Here is a 22,954-nt window from a genome sequence, read left to right as displayed (position 1 = left end):
AGCTGGCCTTCAAAATAAAAGCATTTAATAAAAACATGAAATCAATAAGTATCTTACTACGATGATCGTAGCGTGTTTATGTGTGTGTGTGTGTGTGTGTGTGTGTGTGTGCTCTGTTTCCTTGTTAACTGATGGCCCAGTGTAAAGGAAATGTTGCATGTCATATCATCACACATACAGAAATTATTAACATGTATAGCTTTAAATAAGCTTTATCTAACAGTTTTTATGATTTTCATATGTTATATTAATTCATCATACATCTGAAAATGATACCTTCTCTGTTTGTTTCGCGTGTCACGTGTTTCCTGTACCTACTGTAATTTATTTTTTTTTACAGATTTTTGTTTCAGTCAGCAGTGAATGTGAAAAAGCATTAATCAACCCAGCTGATTTGTAAAGAAAGAAATTTTCTGGGGGAGTTCCTCTATCATTTAACAGTTGGGGTAGGGAGATTACAAGCTGTTAGTGATAGCTGTCAGTCCAGTCATTCATTGTATTACTGCCCTCAGACTAAAGCTGACACTGCTGACACAAGCTCATAATGAAAAAGGCAAGTGCATGCAGAAAATCAATTTATTTATGACATTGTGCATTTCATAACAAGCAGTGGTATGAAAAATAAAAACACTCACACCAATTGAAATAAATTATTATGGTTATTAAGATCACCCTGTCACCACCTGGCTTGCCTGCATTCCTCTGATATCCAAATAAACATAAACCAATATACTTTTCAAAATAGTTTGTGAATTTAAAAGGCCCTTCTTGTTTAAGAGTGACATGAGATTGGTGGTAATCAACCCGCCCATTAGGTTATATCATAGAGAGCCTACTGTAGAATAACAACTGATTTCTTATGTTCTTTTAAAGAAACTGGGAAAGTCAAGATGAGGATTACCACGTTTAGCAGAACACCTTCAAAATACCATCAAAGCAAACAGAAAAAATTATTTATTATTCTGATATATTTCCAGAATCTTAAAATACTTTAAACACATCATTGATGAGTGTTAGCTTCATTAACCAGGAGGTCACTGTTTCATGAGGGTCTGTCAGTGCCAACAAAAGTGACTAACCACAGCGAGTGGTTTTGTGCAACACAAAGACAAATCTAAGAGTAATCATCAAGCACAGTGGTGGAAAATTATAGAGTTGCATTCCTGCCTCAAGCACTGATCAACTTCAAAACACTGAATCAAATAAGCATCGTTTCATAGAGTACTTAAAGATTATGTGAAATCATCTTTAGGATAGTTAAACTGAAATAGGTTACTGATCCTAAACATACAAGCAAATCCACCAAGATATGGTGGGCTTTTGTTTTCAATGTAGACACTGACTCAAGTGTAAATTAAACTTAGTAAATTAAGTTTGAATCCTATGTAAATATCTCTGCAGTACTACTCTTAAACGTTAAAACAGAATACTGTTTTTCTTGTCCTGCTGTATTTATCTTAATTTCCAACCTTACTGAAGTCATTGTAAATTTTTGCTTATGACAGCAATTATCATGAATATGCAGTGGAATGTGATCTCTTAAAAAGTTGTAATTTAACATTGTAAACCTTTATACTTTTATTTTTTGAATACAGTAGATGGAATGATTCTTTTAAAGGTCTCCATGGTGAGAAGAATTTAGCAGGTATAGACAATGCTTTAATTCAAATTCAAATTCAAATTCAAATTTTTATTTGTCACATACACAGTCATACACAGTACGATATGCAGTGAAATGCTTACACAACTGCTCGTGACCTAAGGAAAAAGAAAAGGCTATGAATAAGATAGGAAATAAATATGAAAATTAAAAAGGGTAAATTTAACTAGGAAGGAATAAAATAAAATATATATATGAGTTTGTTGAAAATAAAATAAAATAACTGTACAACACAAATTAGAATGAAGGGTAAATTTAGCTGGGAAGGAATAAGATAAAATATATATGAATTAAAGTTTAAAATAAAATAACTGTACAGCAAAATACACAATACACAGTATAGAAATATATAAGAATGTATGAAGAAATATAAATATATATACAATAACAGCAGCATTTTACAAGTATTAAATGGAAATGGAGAAATATAATGTCCAGTGTTGTGCAAACCACATTGTAGGTGTCTTGTGCAGTGCAAATATGCTTAAAGTGATTAAGTGTAAACAAAGTCCAGACTGTCCAGTGTGTGTGTGTAAGAACCATATATGTGGGTCCGTTCTATGTGGTGGTGTGATGATTGAGAGACCGTATCGCCTGCGGGAAGAAGCTCCTCCTCAGTCTCTCTTTATATGACAAATGTGATGGAGAACAGTGATTCATCAAACTGAGAATCAGACATTTTCAGTTTTGTCATAGTTGATGGTTTAACGTGGTACAGCACAGAGGCGGTAAGGTTTGGGACAGCGTGCGGCTCCCAACTGGAACTCCAGACTGGGCTGCTCTCCAGCAGGTGGCGAAAGAGAAAACCTTTGAAGGAGGGAGGTGAAAAACAAAAACAACTCCATCCTGGCCAGCTGTTCTCCAAGACACACACGCTTGCCTGAGAATAAACAATAAGACATGAGTTTTATTCAAACAATTTACAAGATATTCACTATATCATAGAGTTTAATACACTTCTGCAACAAACCAAGGATGCATGCCATTTTGCCTTGGCTAAAACAGTACAAGTGGCTTTTGTGTACAACAAACCTGCAGAAAATGGAAGGAAAGCATCTCTCTTGCGAAATTTACCATACTTGTCCAGAAAGTGTTGAGGGTTGAAAGAGTGTGGAGTTTCCCACATTGACTCATCATGTAGGACTGAGTCCAGGGTAGCTACGATCATGGTACCCTGCACAAAAAATACCATAAAAATAACCAAAATGCTAAAATTGAAAGGAATCACTGTAATACAGAGCTTTGATGTAATACTAATGTAATCCATTTGCATAGGTGTGCCACAGAGATCTATTCTTGGACCTCATGTATTTATTCTGCACATAACCACAGACTAAAAACGGACTCAGCCACTGTGTAGTCACTCAACTCTGCATTTTGATGGGTTAGCATTTTGGCTGCTGCCATGTTACTTTTTAGGAGTCAGAAGTTACCATATATGGTTGAGAAGTCTAAACAATCATGGTACTATGAATCATTTAAGCATTACATAAGTCATTTTAAGGACTGCATAATATCTGGATAATTTTGAGGAAGAAGAATATTTTCACCATCTTACATCACAAATACACTTTACTTTCGTGGTATATGTGGTATAATGGAGTGGATCAATCTTGCCTAGCAAAACATGACTTTACTTAAATTTACTTACATGCCTATCTAAATTTACCACATTCCTAACTTTAAATCTTAAAAGCATTAACACACACTTCAGTTGATACCAAAAGGTTGATTCTGTTCATCTTGACGTAGCTTTTTCAGTGGGAGAAACATCCAGATGAACAGAATCAGCCTTTTGGGATTTACTTACCTGGATGATTGATCATACATCAAGAGAGTACAGTTGATAGTGAGTGTTACACTACCCACGGATATCAGAACTATTTTTATCCCAGGCTTTAAATGTGGTTTTTAAAGCTTCTTCATTGGTTATTTTAAAACGATGAACCCTAAATGACGCTGAGCTGCATGAATCGAGTCATAGTATGAAGTCAGATATTCTCTATTATCATGCTGCAACTTGATCCTCGAAGAGTGGAACTACTACATCAGATTCACATGGGCATTTTATAGTGTTGTAACTGTGTTGTTGCCAGGTAATGGCTGAGGAATACAAAACTGTATTGGACAATACACACATTGAGAAATGTCAAGGACACCTCAAACTGATAGCAGTGTGAACTTTAATAGAAAACAGACTGAATAGGAAGGATTAGGTCAATCAAAACTGGATTTTGTGAAAGATGAATATATATTACTCACGCACACATTTTCAAGTCAGGCCATGTTTATTTCTTCAGCACATTTAAAACCAAGCTTCACAGTGAGGGCACATAGATTATCACTCAACAATGAATCATTAAAAAGTGTGTAGTATAATGTCTGAATTTTATACAGTTTGTATACAGTATATATGTAATTGCAGTATATATGTATGTAATTTCTAAAGGTTTTATTAAACAGCATTATGGCTCATAACATAATACAAATAGATAATGATGAAAAAGAAACTGCTTGACATTATAAAATGTAATGAATGACAAATGTACACTGTAAGAAATAGATGTGTTTAGCTTATACTTGATGATTTAACGTGCTGCGGCACAGAGGCAGTAAGGTTTGGGACAACGAGTGGTTCCCAGTCTGAACTCCAGACTGGGCTGCTCTCCAGCAGGTGCCGAGAATGAAAACCTCTGAAGGAGGAGGAGGTAAAGAACAGGAATAATTCCATTCGGGCAAGCTGCTCCCGAGACACACACGTTTGCCTGATAATACACAATAAGAGTTTTAGTCACTATGCTTTCATCTCTCAGATTATTACTACAGCTCTGAAACGCACAAAAGAGACACCGATCCCCTGCAAACTCAGTGATGTAAGAAATTGTTTGTAGATATAAGTCGGTGCTCACAAACAGTTAACCGCAAGCAGAAACATGTAACACTTCTTTTACCATAGCTTGCTCAAACACTTCTCTTGTTGTTTGCCTACATATTCATTAACAGAATAGGTTCACTGAGATAAACTACCCTCCTGACATACCTGCAGAAAAAGGCAAAAAGGCTTCTCTCTTCCTAAAGTTACCATCCTGATCCAAAAAGTGTTGAGGGTTGAAGGAATGTGGAGTTTCCCACATTGACTCATCATTGAGTACAGAGTGCAATAAAGGCAGGATCATGGTGCCCTGAAGAAACAGGTAAGTTAATTTGTGTTTGTTGAAAAATTATCTCAGCATTTAAGAACAAAATAATTTAACAGGTTAGATGGAAAATCAGCTGGTAGAGAAACGAATTACCATGACATATGTTGAGCAATTATTATTTTGATATTCCAAAAGAGCTACTAAATGGGTTGTATCGTATTATGAATTGTAAAACACTTGTTAATTAACAGCAGATGCACCAAAATGCAGTCATTGTTTTTTATGTTTAACCATTATCCCACTGCAAGTAATTAAGATATTTTCATCATAAATATTGCACAAAAACAGTCTTTCTGAGTTTATCTATGCTTTAAAGTGACTGAAAAAAACATTGTTGAATTTAATAAGTTATGCAGTAGCTATATGACCAGAAATCTGATTTGAAAAGTGATAAGCAAAAGGCTTTGGTGAAATAATTCTTAGCATGTGGATTGTGTACCTTTGGGATTGTGTACTTATCCAATATTGTGTCCTTATTTGTCATGTGTGACAAACTCAGTGGGAGGATGTTGCCCATTCTCTGGATCTCATGAATAACCGCATCGGTATAAGGCATGTTTTCTCTGTCACTCATAGAGGGCTGTCTGGATGAACCAATCACAGCATCGATCTCAGCCTGGACCTTTTCTGTACACAGTTAATAATGTGAGTCTACGTCAAGATTTTTAAAGTTGAGAAAACAATTCAAATCTAAGTAAATATATAAAATAGACTTGAGAGAAACCCAATCCAGAGACATAATTAAACAGAAATACACATTACAGTGTCACATCAGAAACAATCAATTTTTATATAAATGGCTGACCTATAACAGACCGTTGCAATTATAAAGTTGAGATACTTACAGAATATGTAGTCATAGTGACTATTACTCAGTCACAAACCTTGTATGACAGGATAGTGGATCATATATAGAAGGCCCCAGTATAAAGTAGTGGTAGTAGTTTCAGTTCCAGCACCAAACAGGTCCAGAGTGCAAGAATACAAACTACCGAGATCAAAACTTGAATCATTGCCCTCATTCTGTTAGAGGCACAAATGAAAAAAAAATCTAATGACATTTCATTAAAAATGTAAAAAGAAAAACACAGCAGAGATGCAGGACAACACTCACCTTTGCCATTTCTATGAGAAAGGAGTCGATGTAGTCTCTCGGAGATGATGGGTTAAAGTCTTCTTTGTGTTCACTGATCCTGTTTTCTATGAAATTATTTATATTCTTGATCAGAGTAAATGTTTTCTGATGAGGTCCGGGCACCCACTTCATCAGCCAGGGCATTGCGTTGTACATCTACAGTGCAGGAGGACAGTGATTGACAAATATACAAATCACTGGGACACAGAACAATTCAGGAAGGGAACAATTTAAAGAGAGCCTTTTATAATAATGTGATTCAAATAAATATGACACATGCATTTGCATACATCCTTTTAATTAGATTACTGAATCCTGGTTTAAAGAAGGCTCACCTGTGCCCACATGGTTACCTCCAAGTACAAAAGCTCATTGAAGTCCTGAAGAATAGACTGATGCTGCTCATCACTGTACTCAAATCGATTTGAAAACACCAAACAGCAGATGATGTTTGACACAGCGTTGTTTAGCAATGGCTGTGCATTAAAAGGCTTTCCTGTAAATAAAAATAAAGTATGGATGAGACAGAAAACGGACTCCATGTCCAAAGAGAAGACAAACTTGCTTGATATTTACCAAAAATTATAACAATAAGAAATTTATAAATTATAAAAATATAAGAAAAAATGAGCAATTTTCTATTTTATATGTTTAGCAGAAAATTAGATCATGTCATAAGCAATTATCCAACATTTAAAATGTAAAAATTATCATCAAACAGTGTGATTTTTTAATGCCTTGCTGGTCTGCAAAAGCCTCTGTGAGATACTGGCACTCCTGCTGGATGAATTCTGCCAACGTCGTCTTGCCCAGACCAAAGTTTCTGAGTGTCTGAAGAGTAAACCTCCTCCGCTGCTTCCATGGATAACCACTGGAAGCTACAATACCTTTGAAAAAACATATACAAACAAAAATATTTCAACTGGAAGAGAAACTAGGCATGTTGATCACCATCGTCACGCTAATAAATCTAACTTGGTGCCCATCTGATACTCCAATATTAAGTGTGTAATTAAAAGAAATTAAATCACCTTTATGTCCAAATACATCGTCAATCAATGGTATTATGGGACGATCTGCAAAGTCTTCCCCTCGTTGGACCAGGGCTTCCTTTACAGACTTGTAGCCATTAATGATCACAACTCTATGACCAAAGAGTTGAAGACTGAAAATGTTTCCATATTTCTCTGAAAACTGAATCGACAGTAGATTTGGCTTGTTATTCAACACTTGCATATTTTAGGATCATTTAAAAAGAAGTAACTTTTCTGATACAGTTGACTTTTCCATTTTTATTCGCTTCACTGAACTGTTTCATTTAATAATGCAAAGAGAGACTTTTTTGAAGAGTGCAATAAAGGCAAATCAACAACACGTGACAGCAAGACAAAGAGCCGAACAGGAAGTAAGACTAAACCAAGACACGTGAGAATACCAACCTTCAAAGTAAAACAGGAAATAACTAAAAGAAAACTAAGACTGTAGCAACTGTGATAAGTGAGATATGTGATCCCAGGAAAATTATGTCCTAAAAAATACAACAACCACAAAACAAGCAAATAAAAACAAAAACAAGAACTGAAAGCAGCTAATAAAGTAAAACAGAAATGCTTGCTTACAAATATTTAATGTCTCTTTACGGGACACTCGGCAGCAAAAAGCTGAAAGGACAATAGCAGCGACTTGAAATACAGCTCACACTAAGCTTGTAGGCTGTTAGTTATGTTACCGAGTGTTGTAAAGTGTAATAAAAAAAAGATCTGCCCTATGTAACCCAATCTAAGTCTAAATGATTACCAATAAGGCTATGACAGGGTGAAGACGTGTGTCAGTTGCTCCTGCACCTGACTTGTGGAAATTGCGATAATCATCGAAGTAACACATCTTTTTCTTAAAAAGCAATACAGTGGTTGTCAAGAGCGCACTCTTTTCAGAAATGCCACCAAAAAAGACAAACCCGAAGCAAGTGGCGATTGAAGCGACCGACCTTGGTGAGGCCTCGGCTGAAAAAGACGGCGCTAAAGCTAGCACGCCCGCTAGCTCTGCACATGAGGAGTATACACAAGGCAATAAACAAGTGTTGTCTGCGATTGCTTCTGTGGACGCCAAGATAACTCAAATGAAGGCGGACATTTGTGATACTCTGCGAGGGGAAATTGCAGTGCTGAGGGCTGAAAATGATGAGGCCATTTCAGCTTTGAGAACCGTGATGGAAAACCACAATGCCCAGCTGAAAGATTTATCAGAATCGGCTACAAGCATGTCAAACTCCGTGCTGAAATTAGAAGAAAAGGTTTAACAACTTTCTAGCAAAGTGGAACAACTGACTGAAAAATACATTGATCTGGAAGGGTGTTGAAAGAGGCACAATAGAAGGATAGTCGGAGTGCCAATACTTATGTCATATGCACTGATCATTGCAAAGAAACTGATCCTGCAGCTTTGGAAAGGCAAAGAGGTTCCTGTATTAAAGATGTGGCTCGCAGAGCTGAGAAATACACTTCACCTTGAAAAAATAAGATATACCATGAATGGCAATGTGAAAGATTTTGAACTAATTTGGCGTCCTTTACTTGTATATCTTGGAAAAATTTAATTTTGGGATCCAGGGTGTTTTTTGTTTTGTTTTGTTTTGTCTTTTTTTTCCACTTCAACGGAATTGAAGTCTACTTCAAAAACCATCTAAATCATCGATTGGTGGATTTTTTGTTTGTTTGTTTTTTTGTTCCTCAGTTTATTTATTAATTATTTATTTAGAGAAAAAGGGGGCATAAGTCCTACCTCTCCGTGAATCGCTACCTTATCGTGGTGGAGGGGTTTGTGTGTCACAGGGATCCCAGGGGCTATGTTGTCTGGGGGCTTTTGCCCCCTGGTAGGGTCTCCCATGGCAAATTGGTCCTGGGTGAGGGACCAGACAAAGAGCGATTCAGAAGACCCGTATGAAAAGAACATCGAGGGAACAGTTTACCCTGCCGGGATAGGGTTACGGGGCCCCGCCCTGGAGCCAGGCCCGGGAGGGTGCCCAGGGCGGCGTCTGGTGGCGGGCCTTAGTCCATGGGGCCCGGCCGGGCACAGCCCGAAGAGGAGACATGGGCCCATCCTCCCGCAGGCCCACCACCCAGGGGAGGCGCCATAGGGGTCGGGTGCAATGTGTGTCGGGCGGCGGCCAGGAGCGGAGGCCCTGGCGGACCGATCCCCGGCTGCCAAGACTGGCAATAGGGACATGGAATGTCACCTCTCTGGTGGGGAAGGAGCCTGAGTTAGTGCGTGAGGTTGAGAAGTACCGGCTAGATATAGTCGGGCTCACCTCACGCATGGCTTGGGCTCTGGAACTAGTCTCCTGGAGAGGGGCTGGACTCTGTCTCAGTCTGGAGTTGCCCCTGGTGAGAGGCGGCGGGCTGGGGTGGGTATTCTAATATCCCCGGCTTGCTGCCCGTACGCTGGGGTTTTTCCCGGTGGATGAGAGGGTTTGTTCCCTGCGCCTCAGGGTCAGGGGCGGGTCCTGACTGTCATCTGCGCTTATGCGCCGAGTGGCAGTTCAGAGTACCCAGCCTTCTTAGAGTCCCTGGGGGGTGCTGGAAGGTGCCCCACCTGGAGACTCTGTTGTCCTACTGGGAGACTTCAATGCTCACGTGGGTAGCGACAGCGAGACCTGGAGGGGCGTGATTGGGAGGAACGGCCTCCCTGATCTGAACCCAGTGGTGTTTTGTTATTGGACTTCTGTGCAAATCACAGTTTGGCCATAACGAACACCTTGTTCAAACATAAGAGTGTCCATAAGTGCACGTGGCACCAGGATGCTCTAGGCCGCAGGTCGATGATCGATTTTGTAATCGTATCACCAGACCTGCGACCATATGTTCTGGACACTCGGGTAAAGAGAGGGGCTGAGCTGTCAACTGATCACCACCTGGTGGTGAGTTGGATCAGGTGGCGGGGAGGACGCTGGACAGACCCGGTGCACCTAAGCGCGTGAGTGAGGGTGTGCTGGGAACGTCTAGCAGAGGCCCCAGTCCGCGAGATCTTCAACGCACACCTCCGGCAGAGCTTCAACAACATTCCGAGGGAGACTGGGGACATTGAGTCCGAATGGACCATGTTCAGCGTCTCCATTGCCGGGCTGCTGCATTGAGCTGCGGCCGCAAGGTGGTTGGTGCCTGCCGTGGTGGTAATCCCGAACCAAATGGTGGACACCAGAGGTGAAGGGAGCCACCAGGCTGAAGAAGGAGTCCTATCGGGCTTGGTTAGCCTGTGGGACTCCAGAGGCAGCTGACAGGTATCGACAGGCCAAGCGGAATGCGGCTCAGGCAGTGGCTGAAGCAAAAACTCGGGTGTGGGAGGAGTTCGGAGAGGCCATGGAAAAAGACTTTCGGACTGCCTCGAAGAGATTCTGGCAAACCGTCAGGCGTCTCAGGAGGGGAAAGCGGTGCTCTACCTGCACTGTGTATAGTGCTGGCGGTGCGCTGCTGACGTCGACTGAGAAAATTGTCAGACGGTGGAAGGAATACTTCGAGGACCTCCTTAATCCCACTGACACGTCTTCCGAGGAGGAAGCAGAGTCTGGGGATGAGGGGAATGACCCGCCAATTTCTGGGGTCGAGGTCACTGAGGCAGTTAAACAACTCCTCGGTGGCAGAGCCCTGGTGTTGATGAGGTCCGCCCGAGTTCCTGAAGGCTCTGGACGTTGTAGGGCTGTCCTGGTTGACACGCCTCTACAATGTTGCGTGGAGATCAGGGGCAGTACCCTGGACTGGCAGACGGGGTGGTGGTCCCCATCTTTAAGAAGGGAGACCGGAGGGTGTGTTCCAACTATAGGGGGATCACACTCCTCAGCCTCCCCGGGAAAGTCTATGCCAGGGTGCTGGAAAGGAGAGTTCGTCCGTTAGTCGAACCTCGGATACAGGAGGAACAATGCGGTTTTCGTCCTGGTCGCGGAACACTGGACCAGCTCTTTATCCTCTCGAGGATACTTGAGGGTGCATGGGAGTTTGCCCAACCAGTCTACATGTGTTTTGTGGACTTGGAGAAGGCATTCGACCGTGTCCCTCGGGGTGTCCTGTGGGAGGTGTTGCGGGAGTATGGGGTGTCTGGCCCACTGTTACGGGCCATTCGATCCCTATACAACCGTTGCGAGAGTTTGGTTCGCATTGCCGGCAATAAGTCGGACTTGTTTCCGGTGGGTGATGGGCTCCGCCAGGGCTGCCCTTTGTCACCGATTCTGTTCATAATTTTTATGGACAGGATTTCTAGGCGCAGCCAAGTGGCGGAGGGCTTTCACTTGGTGGCCTCAGAATCTCATCTCTGCTTTTGCGGATGATGTGGTTCTGATGGCTTCATCGGTGGGGGCCTCCAGCTCGCACTGGAGCGGTTCGCAGCCGAGTGTGAAGCAGCGGGAATGAGGATCAGCACCTCCAAATCTGAGGCCATGGTTCTCAGCCGGAAAAGGGTGGAGTGCCCACTCCGGGTGGGGATGAGTTCCTGCCCCAAGTGGAGGAGTTCAAGTATCTCGGGGTCTTGTTCGCGAGTGATGGGAGAAAGGAGCCGGAGATCGACAGGCGGATTGGTGCTGCGGCTGCAGTGATGCGGACGCTGCACCGGTCCGTCGTGGTGAAGAGGGAGCTGAGTGTAAAGCGAAGCTCTCAATTTACCGGTCGATCTCGTCCCGACCCTCACCTATGGCCACGAGCTGTGGGTAGTGACCGAAAAGAACGAGATCGCGGGTACAAGCGGCAGAAATGAGCTTCCTCCGAAGGGTGGCTGGCCTCTCCCTTAGAGATAGGGTGAGAAGTTCGGCCATCCGGGAGGGGCTCAGAGTAGAGCCGCTGCTCCTCCACATCGAAAGGAGCCAGTTGAGGTGGTTCGGGCATCTGACAAGGATGCCCCTGGGCGCCTCCTGGGTGAGGTGTTCGGGCATGTCCCACCGGGAGGAGGCCCAGGGCAGACCCAGGGCGCTGGAGAGATTATATCTCTCGGCTGGCCTGGGAACGCCTTGGTGTTCCCCGGATGAGCTGGAGGAGGTGGCTGGGGAGAGGGAGGTCTGGGCTTCTCTGCTTAGGCTGCTGCCCCCGCGACCCGACTTCGGATAAAGCGGATGAGGATGGATGGATGGATGGAAGTCCTATTAACCTGTAACAATTGTGACACTTGCTTCTAATAAAAGATATATGAAACATAAATTATTAACAATAACAGAGGAATAAAGGGAACCTATAGCACCATTTTAGCTACCTATTTGAAGTAAACGAGTCGCCCCATTTTCTATATGAATATATTCTTCTTCTTCTTCTTAACAACAACGATAATAATAATCGTGACTTTGTATCACACCTCTTCGAACTGCAGATGGAATCTGTTAGGTTGCAGGCGATGAAGATCACCAATAAAAGGGAGAGCCCACGGTCCGGGAGGAAAGTTTTTCGGCACTCGGTTCTTCAGAACATGAGCCAGCAGAAGAAAAAGACAGAGAAAAAATAAAATGCTCCTGCCGTCAACCCACTCGAAGCCGATTGCGCTGTATAATGTCTCCATAGCTCCGCTCATTCGTGTCACTTTACTGTTTTAGCTTCGATTTCACCACTAAACATAATGGTGGATGATTATATAACCAAGTGGGTTCGTTAGCTGGCCTTCAAAATAAAAGCATTTAATAAAAACATGAAATCAATAAGTATCTTACTACGATGATCGTAGCGTGTTTGTGTGTGTGTGTGTGTGTGTGTGTGTGTGTGTGTGTGTGTGTGTGTGTGTGTGCTCTGTTTCCTTGTTAACTGATGGCCCAGTGTAAAGGAAATGTTGCATGTCATATCATCACACATACAGAAATTATTAACATGTATAGCTTTAAATAAGCTTTATCTAACAGTTTTTATGATTTTCATATGTTATATTAATTCATCATACATCTGAAAATGATACCTTCTCTGTTTGTTTCGCGTGTCACGTGTTTCCTGTACCTATTGTAATTAATTTTTTTACAGATTTTTGTTTCAGTCAGCAGTGAAGGATGCGAAAAAGCATTAATCAACCCAGCTGATTTGTAAAGAAAGAAATTTTCTGGGGGAGTTCCTCTATCATTTAACAGTTGGAGTAGGGAGATTACAAGCTGTTAGTGATAGCTGTCAGTCCAGTCATTCATTGTATTACTGCCCTCAGACTAAAGCTGACACTGCTGACACAAGCTCATAATGAAAAAGGCAAGTGCATGCAGAAAATCAATTTATTTATGACATTGTGCATTTCATAACAAGCAGTGAAAAATAAAAACACTCACACCAATTGAAATAAATTATTATGGTTATTAAGATCACCCTGTCACCACCTGGCTTGCCTGCATTCCTCTGATATCCAAATAAACATAAACCAATATACTTTTCAAAATAGTTTGTGAATTTAAAAGGCCCTTCTTGTTTAAGAGTGACATGAGATTGGTGGTAATCAACCCGCCCATTAGGTTATATCATAGAGAGCCTACTGTAGAATAACAACTGATTTCTTATGTTCTTTTAAAGAAACTGGGAAAGTCAAGATGAGGATTACCACGTTTAGCAGAACACCTTCAAAATACCATCAAAGCAAACAGAAAAAATTATTTATTATTCTGATATATTTCCAGAATCTTAAAATACTTTAAACACATCATTGATGAGTGTTAGCTTCATTAACCAGGAGGTCACTGTTTCATGAGGGTCTGTCAGTGCCAACAAAAGTGACTAACCACAGCGAGTGGTTTTGTGCAACACAAAGACAAATCTAAGAGTAATCATCAAGCACAGTGGTGGAAAGTTATAGAGTTGCATTCCTGCCTCAAGCACTGATCAACTTCAAAACACTGAATCAAATAAGCATCGTTTCATAGAGTACTTAAAGATTATGTGAAATCATCTTTAGGATAGTTAAACTGAAATAGGTTACTGATCCTAAACATACAAGCAAATCCACCAAGATATGGTGGGCTTTTGTTTTCAATGTAGACACTGACTCAAGTGTAAATTAAACTTAGTAAATTAAGTTTGAATCCTATGTAAATATCTCTGCAGTACTACTCTTAAACGTTAAAACAGAATACTGTTTTTCTTGTCCTGCTGTATTTATCTTAATTTCCAACCTTACTGAAGTCATTGTAAATTTTTGCTTATGACAGCGATTATCATGAATATGCAGTGGAATGTGATCTCTTAAAAAGTTGTAATTTAACATTGTAAACCTTTATACTTTTATTTTTTGAATACAGTAGATGGAATGATTCTTTTAAAGGTCTCCATGGTGAGAAGAATTTAGCAGGTAGACAATGCTTTATATGACAAATGTGATGGAGAACAGTGATTCATCAAACTGAGAATCAGACATTTTCAGTTTTGTCATAGTTGATGGTTTAACGTGGTACAGCACAGAGGCGGTAAGGTTTGGGACAGCGTGCAGCTCCCAACTGGAACTCCAGACTGGGCTGCTCTCCAGCAGGTGGCGAAAGAGAAAACCTTTGAAGGAGGGAGGTGAAAAACAAAAACAACTCCATCCTGGCCAGCTGTTCTCCAAGACACACACGCTTGCCTGAGAATAAACAATAAGACATGAGTTTTATTCAAACAATTTACAAGATATTCACTATATCATAGAGTTTAATACACTTCTGCAACAAACCAAGGATGCATGCCATTTTGCCTTGGCTAAAACAGTACAAGTGGCTTTTGTGTACAACAAACCTGCAGAAAATGGAAGGAAAGCATCTCTCTTGCGAAATTTACCATCCTTGTCCAGAAAGTGTTGAGGGTTGAAAGAGTGTGGAGTTTCCCACATTGACTCATCATGTAGGACTGAGTCCAGGGTAGCCACGATCATGGTACCCTGCACAAAATAATCATAAAAATAACCAAAATACTAAAATTGAAAGAAATTAAAAAATTAAAATTGTTATTGAAATATATTGGTTTAATTTGCCATATAACAGAAGGTGAGCTGATGGAAAAAGGCAACGTAACATTGTCAAAATGTCCAAAAGAGCTTTTTAGTATGCCATTGGATCAAACTACAAAGTGTATAATGCCTGTTAATTAAGAACCAGGGACAAGTGCAATGGTTGTTTTAGATGTTTTAACCTTTAATCGTAGGTGTTAAAAAATTTATCTGTTTTCTCAAAATTTAGAATTTTTACAAGTGTATATTCTTGTGTCTATTCACATTAATTTCTCCCTTTCAGTTTTTGGTTTGAGTTCATATGAGAACAGGAATGAAGTTGACCTTTTTTTTTTTTGATTTGAAGTTGCATTGTCATTACATACAGTATTTCAGAGAAACTAGAGAGAAACCATGCTAAGTCATTGCTGTTTTGATAAAATAGTGGCCGTTTGATTTGACATCTACTCTAGCTGTCGCAGGTCAAAAGGCAGCCTATGCAGGGCCATAAGAGTATTATTATGTGTAGTCAGGAATCACTGTAATACAGAGCTTTGATGTAATACTAATGTAATCCATTTGCATAGGTGTGCCACAGAGATCTATTCTTGGACCTCATGTATTTATTCTGCACATAACCACAGACTAAAAATGGACTCAGCCACTGTGTAGTCACTCAACTCTGCATTTTGATGGGTTAGCATTTTGGCTGCTGCCATGTTACTTTTTAGGAGTCAGAAGTTACCATATATGGTTGAGCAGTCTAAACAATCATGGTACTATGAATCATTTAAGCATTACATAAGTCAGTTTAAGGACTGCATAATATCTGGATAATTTTGAGGAAGAAGAATATTTTCACCATCTTACATCACAAATACACTTTACTTTCGTGGTATATGTGGTATAATGGAGTGGATCAATCTTGCCTAGCAAAACATGACTTTACTTAAATTTAGTTACATGCCTATCTAAATTTACCACATTCCTAACTTTAAATCTTAAAAGCATTAACACACACTTCAGTTGATACCAAAAGGTTGATTCTGTTCATCATGACGTAGCTTTTTCAGTGGGAGAAACATCCAGATGAACAGAATCAGCCTTTTGGGATTTACTTACCTGGATGATTGATCATACATCAAGAGAGTACAGTTGATAGTGAGTGTTACACTACCCACAGATATCAGAACTATTTTTATCCCAGGCTTTAAATGTGGTTTTTAAAGCTTCTTCATTGGTTATTTTAAGTGTAACATCAGGATTGACTTTTCAAGTCAGCCTCAAGTTGCTAAATTGGTAGACAAGGAATACTTTATTCTACAGCGAAACTGCCAGAAAGTATTCTGGTTTGTGTACCTTTGGGATTGTGTATTTATCCACTGTAGTTTCCTTGTTTGTCATATGAAGCACATTGAGAGGAATGATGTTGGCCATTCTCTGAATCTCATGGATGACAGCATCAGTATAGGGCATGTTTTCTCGGTCACTCACAGAGGGCTGTCTGGACGAACCAACCACAGCATCGATCTCAGCTTGAACTCTCTCTGCACAGTGAAAACAGGATACCATCAGAGTCTGTTTGAAGGTTATTACATTTATCTAAAAGTAAATGAAAAATTAAAATGGACTTTGAGAAACAATTTCAGGTTATTAACATAAAAATAAAAACTTACTTAAGAAAAAACAGTTACTACCAATACTGAATTATTAACTTCAGATCAAACATAATTAGAAACATAAACAGGAAATATATTTTCAGTTTTAGTATTTGCAAATTTGTTAATATTTGTCAACACAACAAGCTACGAAACATTCGAACATATGTTTATTAAAAGGTGGAAAGTCTATATGAATGTCAATCGGCTATCTTTGCATATTGATTTTATATTGTAAGCTTCATGACCACATATGTGGTCTTCCTGTTTTCTGATAAATAATGCCAGGATCTACTCTGGAAACTAACTGAATCCCAACTAGAAATCAAAACATGCTAAAAATGCCCCCAAAATGATGAGACTATCATAAACTCTGTTTTGTGTATTATGTAGATGACTAACACAACCTGCATGCTTTTTCTCACAGTACAAAACCGACATGACAAAATACACAGTACTGTTGGGTATTACATACGCACCTTGTATATCAGGGTAATAGATCATGTAAAGCAACCCCCAACGTAAAGTAGTGGTAGTAGTTTCAGTTCCAGCAAAAAACAGGTCCATGGTGCAAGCATGTAAGGTACTGAGAGAAAAACTTGAATCTTTGTCCTCGTTCTATCAACGGTCCAAGCAGCAGAAATTAAAATATCTTATATTTCAGGTTGCATTACAAGACCAAAATGAACAAACACAACACTCACCTTTGCCATTTCTATAAGAAAGGCATCAATATAGTCTCTCGGTGACGCTGGGTTAAGGGTTTCTCTGTGGTCTTTGATCCTGATTTCTATAAAGTCCTTTACCTCCTGTGTCAGAGTGAACATTGTCTTATGAGGTCCAGGTAGCCGCTTCATCAGCCAGGGAATTATGTTGTACATCTACAGAACAGGAAGCCAGATTAAACCATCTTTTCATGACTGGACATATCATGCTGTGCATTCAAAGAATTCTGAATTCAAATCTAACACATTTCTAACACGAATTCCACAGTGGCAAAGCTGGCGGTAGAAATATAATTCCCAAGAGAAAAAAATATTTGAGGGCAATGTCAGCAAACATTTTTTTGTTTCTTGTTTTACTGACAGAGATCCAGTTCATATTCCCCAGTGTCCACTGAAATTTAAGTTGATTTAGATAATGCTTCAAAATGAGGAGTTGTCATATGGATTAGAAGTTTCAAGACATGCTTCAAAAAGCACTTGAAGACACTTGGCTCCACGTATTACCTGTTATAAGCTGATTGTTATAAAAAAAAATCTAAACTTGGGTACAAATACTACTTGTGAACACACGTATACAAATATGATGTCTATTGGGATCAAGGATCCTTTATTGTTATTCATCATGAAGAAAACGTGATAGAAAGAGATGCAGTTACTCTGGTATATCTGTAAAAATTCCCCTCTCGCCCCTACAGGTGGTCTATCCTTCAAGCTCAGGTCCTCTACCAGAGACCTGGGAGTTTGAGGGTCCTGCACAGTATCTTAGCTGTTCCTAGGACTGCGCTCTTCTGGACAGAGATCTCTGATGTTGTTCCTGGGATCTGCTGGAGTCACTTGCCTAGTTTGGGAGTCACTGCACCTAGTGCTCTGATTACCACTGGGATCACCGTTACCTTCACCCTCCACATCTTCTCTGAGCCCTTGGTACTTCTGCAGCTTCTCGTGTTTTTCTTCCTGATGTTGCTGTCATTCGGTATCACTATGTCTATCACTACGGCCGTCTGCTGCTTCTGCTTGTCTTCCACTACTATGTCCAGTTGGTTAGCTACCACCAGTTTGTCTGTCTGTATCTGGAGAAATCTCTAAATCTCTGACATTTTGTTTATATCTGTGGGCTTTGCATCTCCCAGGACTTGGTTACCTCCTCTCTGCCCTTTGGTGTGTTTTAAATCAGTCTTTGTTTTTGCTCCTTGTCATTAGAAACCCTGTAGGGAGACTGTGGTCGCTTAAATGTGACTTTTGCATTTTACACTGGCTTGCAAAAGTATTCAGCCCCCTTGAACTTTTACACATTTTGTCACATTACAGCCACAAACATGAATCAATTTTATTGGAATTCCACATGAAAGACCAATACAAGGTGGTGTACACGTGAGAAGTGGAACGAAAATCATACATGATTCAAAACATTTTTTTACAAATAAATAACTGCAAAGTGGGGTGTGCATAATTATTCAGCCCCTTTGGTCTGAGTGCAGTCAGTTGCCCATAGACACTGCCTGATGAGTGCTAATGACTAAATAGAGTGCACCTGTGTGTAATCTAATGTCAGTACAAATACAGCTGCTCTGTGACGGCCTCAGAGGTTGTCTAAGAGAATATTGGGAGCAACAACACCATGAAGTCCAAAGAACACACCACACAGGTCAGGGATAATGTTATTGAGAAATGTAAAGCAGCCTTAGGCTACAAAAAGATTTCCCAAGCCTTAAACATCCCACGGAGCACTGTTCAAGCGATCATTCAGAAATGGAAGGAGTATGGCACAACTGTAAACCTACCAAGACAAGGCCGTCCACCTAAACTCACAGCCCGAACAAGGAGAGCGCTGATCAGAAATGCAACCAAGAGGCCCATGGTGACTCTGGACGAGCTGCAGAGATCTACAGCTCAGGTGGGGGAATCTGTCCATAGGACAACTATTAGTCGTGCACTGCACAAAGTTGGCCTTTATGGAAGAGTGGCAAGAAGAAAGCCATTGTTAACAGAAAACCATAAGAAGTCCCGTTTGCAGGTTGCCACAAGCCATGTGGGGGACACAGCAAACATGTGGAAGAAGGTGCTCTGGTCAGATGAGACCAAAATGGAACTTTTTGGCCAAAATGCAAAACGCTATGTGTGGTGGAAAACTACCACTGCACATCACTCTGAACACACCATCCCCACTGTCAAATACGGTGGTGGCAGCATCATGCTCTGGGGGTGCTTCTCTTCAGCAGGGACAGGGAAGCTGGTCAGAGTTGATGGGAAAATGGATGGAGCCAAATACAGGGCAATCTTGGAAGAAAACCTCTTGGAGTCTGCAAAAGACTTGAGACTGGGGCGGAGGTTCACCTTCCAGCAGGACAACGACGCTAAACATAAAGCCAGGGCAACAATGGAATGGTTTAAAACAAAACATATCCATGTGTTAGAATGGCCCAGTCAAAGTCCAGATCTAAATCCAATCGAGAATCTGTGGCAAGATCTGAAAACTGCTGTTCACAAATGCTGTCCATCTAATCTGACTGAGCTGGAGCTGTTTTGTAAAGAAGAATGGGCAAGGATTTCAGTCTCTAGATGTGCAAAGCTGGTAGAGACATACCCTAAAAGACTGGCAGCGTAATTGCAGGAAAAGGTGGTTCTACAAAGTATTGACTCAGGGGGCTGAAACTTTTCAGTTATTTATTTGTAAAAAATGTTTGGAATCATGTATGATTTTTGTTCCACTTCTCACGTGCACACCACTTTGTATTGGTCTTTCACGTGGAATTCCAACAAAATTGATTCATGTTTGTGGCTGTAATGTGACAAAATGTGGGAAAGTTCAAGGGGGCCGAATACTTTTGCAAGCCACTGTATATAAATTGTGATGTAATATGATTACTGTATAATGTAGCATGGTGGAAGGAGATTCACCTGTATCGAAATGCTTCCCTGTAAGCGCAAAATTTCATTGAAATTATGAAGAATAGACTGGTACTGCCGGTCAGTGTACTCAAATCGATTCCCAAACACCAAACAGCAGATGATATTCGACACAGCATTATTTATCAGTAGCTGGACATTAAAGGGCTTTCCTGTAAATGAAGACAGAAATATGGGGACAAGTACCCAGTGTCATAACAAAGCAAGCACGCTCTATTGAATGGTGCCAATCATGTCACCAAGATGTTTTTATATGCCTTGGTGTTCTGTGAAAGCCTCTGCGAGATACTGGCACTCCTGCTGGATGTATAACTCCAGAGTCTTCCTGCCCAGACCAAAGTTTCTGAGTGTATGAAGAGCAAATCTCCTCTGCTGCTTCCATGGATAACCATTTGAACCCACAAGACCTTTGAACACACAAATACACAATATTAGACTGAACAAACACTAGCTACATGCTTACAGTCCTGATTTGGTGTCTCAATTATGTTGTTCACTGTATCAAACACTAACTATATATTTTTTTAATGAAAAAGAGAAAAACAGAACCTTCATTCCCAAATAAATCTTCAAACAGTGGTACAGTGGGTCGATCTATGAAGTCGTCTCCTTGCTGGACCAGGGCTTCTTTCACAAACTTGTAGCTATTAATGACCACGGTTCTTCCACCAAAGAGTCTGATGGTAAAAATGTTTCCATATTTCTCTGCAAACTGAACAAAGACAGCAGGCAGATGTTGTGGTTCAACAGTACTCAGAGAATTAATACTGCTTCTACATCCTTACTGCAGATACTATAAGATTGCAGCAATGTTGCCTCATTAATATTATATCTCTTAACAAGAACCCAAACTGCAAACACATGAGAAAATATTTAAAAAGAGAATATGAGTAACCGAAAATGCAGCTCTGACTGAACCCTCTTGAGGTGGTCTCCATAAACCAAACTCGAGCAACAAACCAGCAAACTGGAATTAACACCCTATCTCTTGTGTGAATAAAGGCAACTGTAGATAAAGTTCACTGAGGTAATGATTGCCAGAGTTTTAAATGGGGACTTGCCTGAACTTGCGTTTAAAAAGGTAGAAGGTCATTTTACTAACTATTACATCCATATTACAAATATTCTTCCACCGAGGATAACTAATGGGCTTTGAAAAAAGATGCTCCTTTAATTCTCGGATATTTTATTATTAACTCTTGAGAGGAGGTTATGTTTTTGGTAGCATTTATATCCATGCATGCCAGCATTTTGTTTGTAAACATGACAGCTCATTTATAAAATTTATTGTTATTTATTGTTTTTGTTGTTATGCAAATGCATTTGCATCTAAATATCTTGTCAAATTTGACCTCTGATGTCATTTTTACATTTTGCATCTGCCTTTCTTGCAGGTTGGCCCCAAGATGCGTTAAATTTTTATAGAAAGTTTTATCGAGAGAAAGAGAAAATTAGCTAGAAATATACTGTAGTATTATAGTGTAAAATAAGCCCAAGTTATACTATTATCCATTACCTACTCCTATATAACATTTTTGTAATTAAAGTAAAGCTACTCTTATCTGATTTTTACTGCAGTACTAACATCTTAAAGTACTTTTAAGGAAAAAAGAAAGAAAAGAAAGATATTAAAAATAAAACACTATTCCCTTAATATTAAACACGAGTACCTCTCTGAACTGCAGGTGTATTCTGTTAGGTCTGATGCGATGAATGTCACCGAGAAACGGGAGAGCCCACGGTCCAGGTGGGAAGTTTTTCGGCACTCTGTTCTTCCAAATATCAGACAACAGCAGGAAAACACAGAGAAATATTAAAATGCTCCTTCCATCTATCCACTCAAAGCCAAGAACACTGTATAATGTCTCCATTTAAAATTCTGTAGACACTGGATTACTGCAGTGTTTTAACTGTGATGCTACCAAGAAACAAAGTGCGATCAGATAAATGGGTGGACTTCCTTAAACACAAAGGTGAAGCTAAGACTGGCCTTCAAAATAAAAGCTGATAATGGTGGTGTTATTTTCATTTTTTTTATACATAGGATATTCTTACATGCAAAAAGGCTACACATAAAATTATGTATGAAGTATTGATTACTGTATCAGTAATATCGGTGATTGACATTGTGAGGGAAAAACAATTATTTCCTGCATGAAACAAAGAATAACCCACCAGCACAGCCAACCCACCTCCTAAAGAAAAGAGAACAAAGACATGTATATGTATATGTAGATATGTAAACAGTGTCCAGTAACTTCATACCATTTCATAATGATGGAGAGGCCAAACTATTGAGTGCTGCATTATTAACTGCATTATAAACAAAGTTATAGCTTCCAAGCAAACATCTTGTTTGTGTGCTTGAAAGAGTTTTTTTTTTTTCTTTTTCTTTTCACAATTTAAGTCCTTTCAATGGCACTCAAGCCTGAATACGAAATACCAATGATAACCTTATTACACCAACGATGTGGATGTCCAGCTTTTTAGATCCAATCTGGTCTTTAAGTCTGACGTCATTAGCCGTTTCCGGGCCCAAACTCCACTTCAGGTCCCAAAATCAAACGAACACTGCGGCATCACTGAGTTACAAACTGTCTAAATTCTTTCATCTTTGATCAGTGTGGCTGCTCTACCAGGTAACAATTAAGTTTAACATCCAGGCATCCATGAAAACAGGATTAATAAAATTTATGGAGTTAGAAGTTAGCAGGGAGTTAGCTCACTAGTTTCCACCTAAACATAATATAGCAGGTTCTGACAGGGATTTCTGAAAAAAA

The 22,954-nt window shown here is 40.1% G+C and overlaps 2 protein-coding genes across 3 annotated transcripts; both read right to left on the bottom strand.

Moving 5' to 3' along the window:
- Positions 1-2,078: 2,078 nt before the first annotated feature.
- On the bottom strand, positions 2,079-12,576 carry LOC120436259 (cytochrome P450 2J2-like). Of its 2 annotated transcripts, XM_039606963.1 has the most exons (9): positions 12,323-12,576; positions 7,027-7,189; positions 6,733-6,882; positions 6,331-6,491; positions 5,975-6,151; positions 5,745-5,883; positions 5,300-5,487; positions 2,693-2,834; positions 2,079-2,540 (listed from the first exon to the last, which is right to left on the bottom strand). In XM_039606963.1, the coding sequence occupies exons 1-9, from the start codon at positions 12,533-12,535 to the stop codon at positions 2,365-2,367; spliced, it is 1,509 nt and encodes a 502-aa protein (XP_039462897.1). In that variant the 5' UTR covers positions 12,536-12,576; the 3' UTR covers positions 2,079-2,364. The 2 variants fall into 2 exon arrangements, with proteins under 2 accessions (XP_039462897.1, XP_039462896.1); XM_039606962.1 differs by lacking the exons at positions 2,079-2,540; positions 2,693-2,834 and adding an exon at positions 4,412-4,842.
- A 619-nt stretch (positions 12,577-13,195) lies between these two features.
- LOC116331213 (cytochrome P450 2J2-like) lies at positions 13,196-22,120 on the bottom strand. Its single transcript, XM_039606960.1, has 9 exons — positions 21,845-22,120; positions 20,724-20,886; positions 20,432-20,581; positions 20,166-20,326; positions 17,247-17,423; positions 17,022-17,160; positions 16,244-16,431; positions 14,695-14,836; positions 13,196-14,542 (listed from the first exon to the last, which is right to left on the bottom strand). Exons 1-9 carry the CDS (start codon positions 22,043-22,045, stop codon positions 14,367-14,369), a joined length of 1,497 nt encoding a protein of 498 aa, XP_039462894.1. The 5' UTR covers positions 22,046-22,120; the 3' UTR covers positions 13,196-14,366.
- Between the last annotated feature and the right edge of the window lie 834 nt (positions 22,121-22,954).

Source organism: Oreochromis aureus, linkage group 23, assembly GCF_013358895.1.
Source record: "Oreochromis aureus strain Israel breed Guangdong linkage group 23, ZZ_aureus, whole genome shotgun sequence".
Lineage (NCBI taxonomy): Eukaryota > Metazoa > Chordata > Actinopteri > Cichliformes > Cichlidae > Oreochromis > Oreochromis aureus.
The sequence above is the reverse complement of the archived record's forward strand: the minus strand, read 5'-3'. Positions and strand labels throughout refer to the sequence as shown.

Bases quoted from the DNA above. Each gene is read 5' to 3' on its own strand.
- LOC120436259 (XM_039606963.1), bottom strand. From the start codon at position 12,535: ATGAGCGGAGCTATGGAGACATTATACAGCGCAATCGGCTTCGAGTGG. The intron at 5,488-5,744 runs GTTTGTGACTGA...AACTGTGTACAG, and splicing joins CCACTATCCTGTCATACAAG to AAAAGGTCCAGGCTGAGATC. The intron at 2,835-5,299 runs GTACACAATCCA...TTTTTTGTGCAG, and splicing joins ATAAGTACACAATCCCAAAG to GGTACCATGATCGTAGCTAC.
- LOC116331213 (XM_039606960.1), bottom strand. From the start codon at position 22,045: ATGGAGACATTATACAGTGTTCTTGGCTTTGAGTGGATAGATGGAAGG. The intron at 20,327-20,431 runs GCATATAAAAAC...CTTCATTTACAG, and splicing joins GGCTTTCACAGAACACCAAG to GAAAGCCCTTTAATGTCCAG. The intron at 16,432-17,021 runs GTGCGTATGTAA...TTCACTGTGCAG, and splicing joins CTATTACCCTGATATACAAG to AGAGAGTTCAAGCTGAGATC.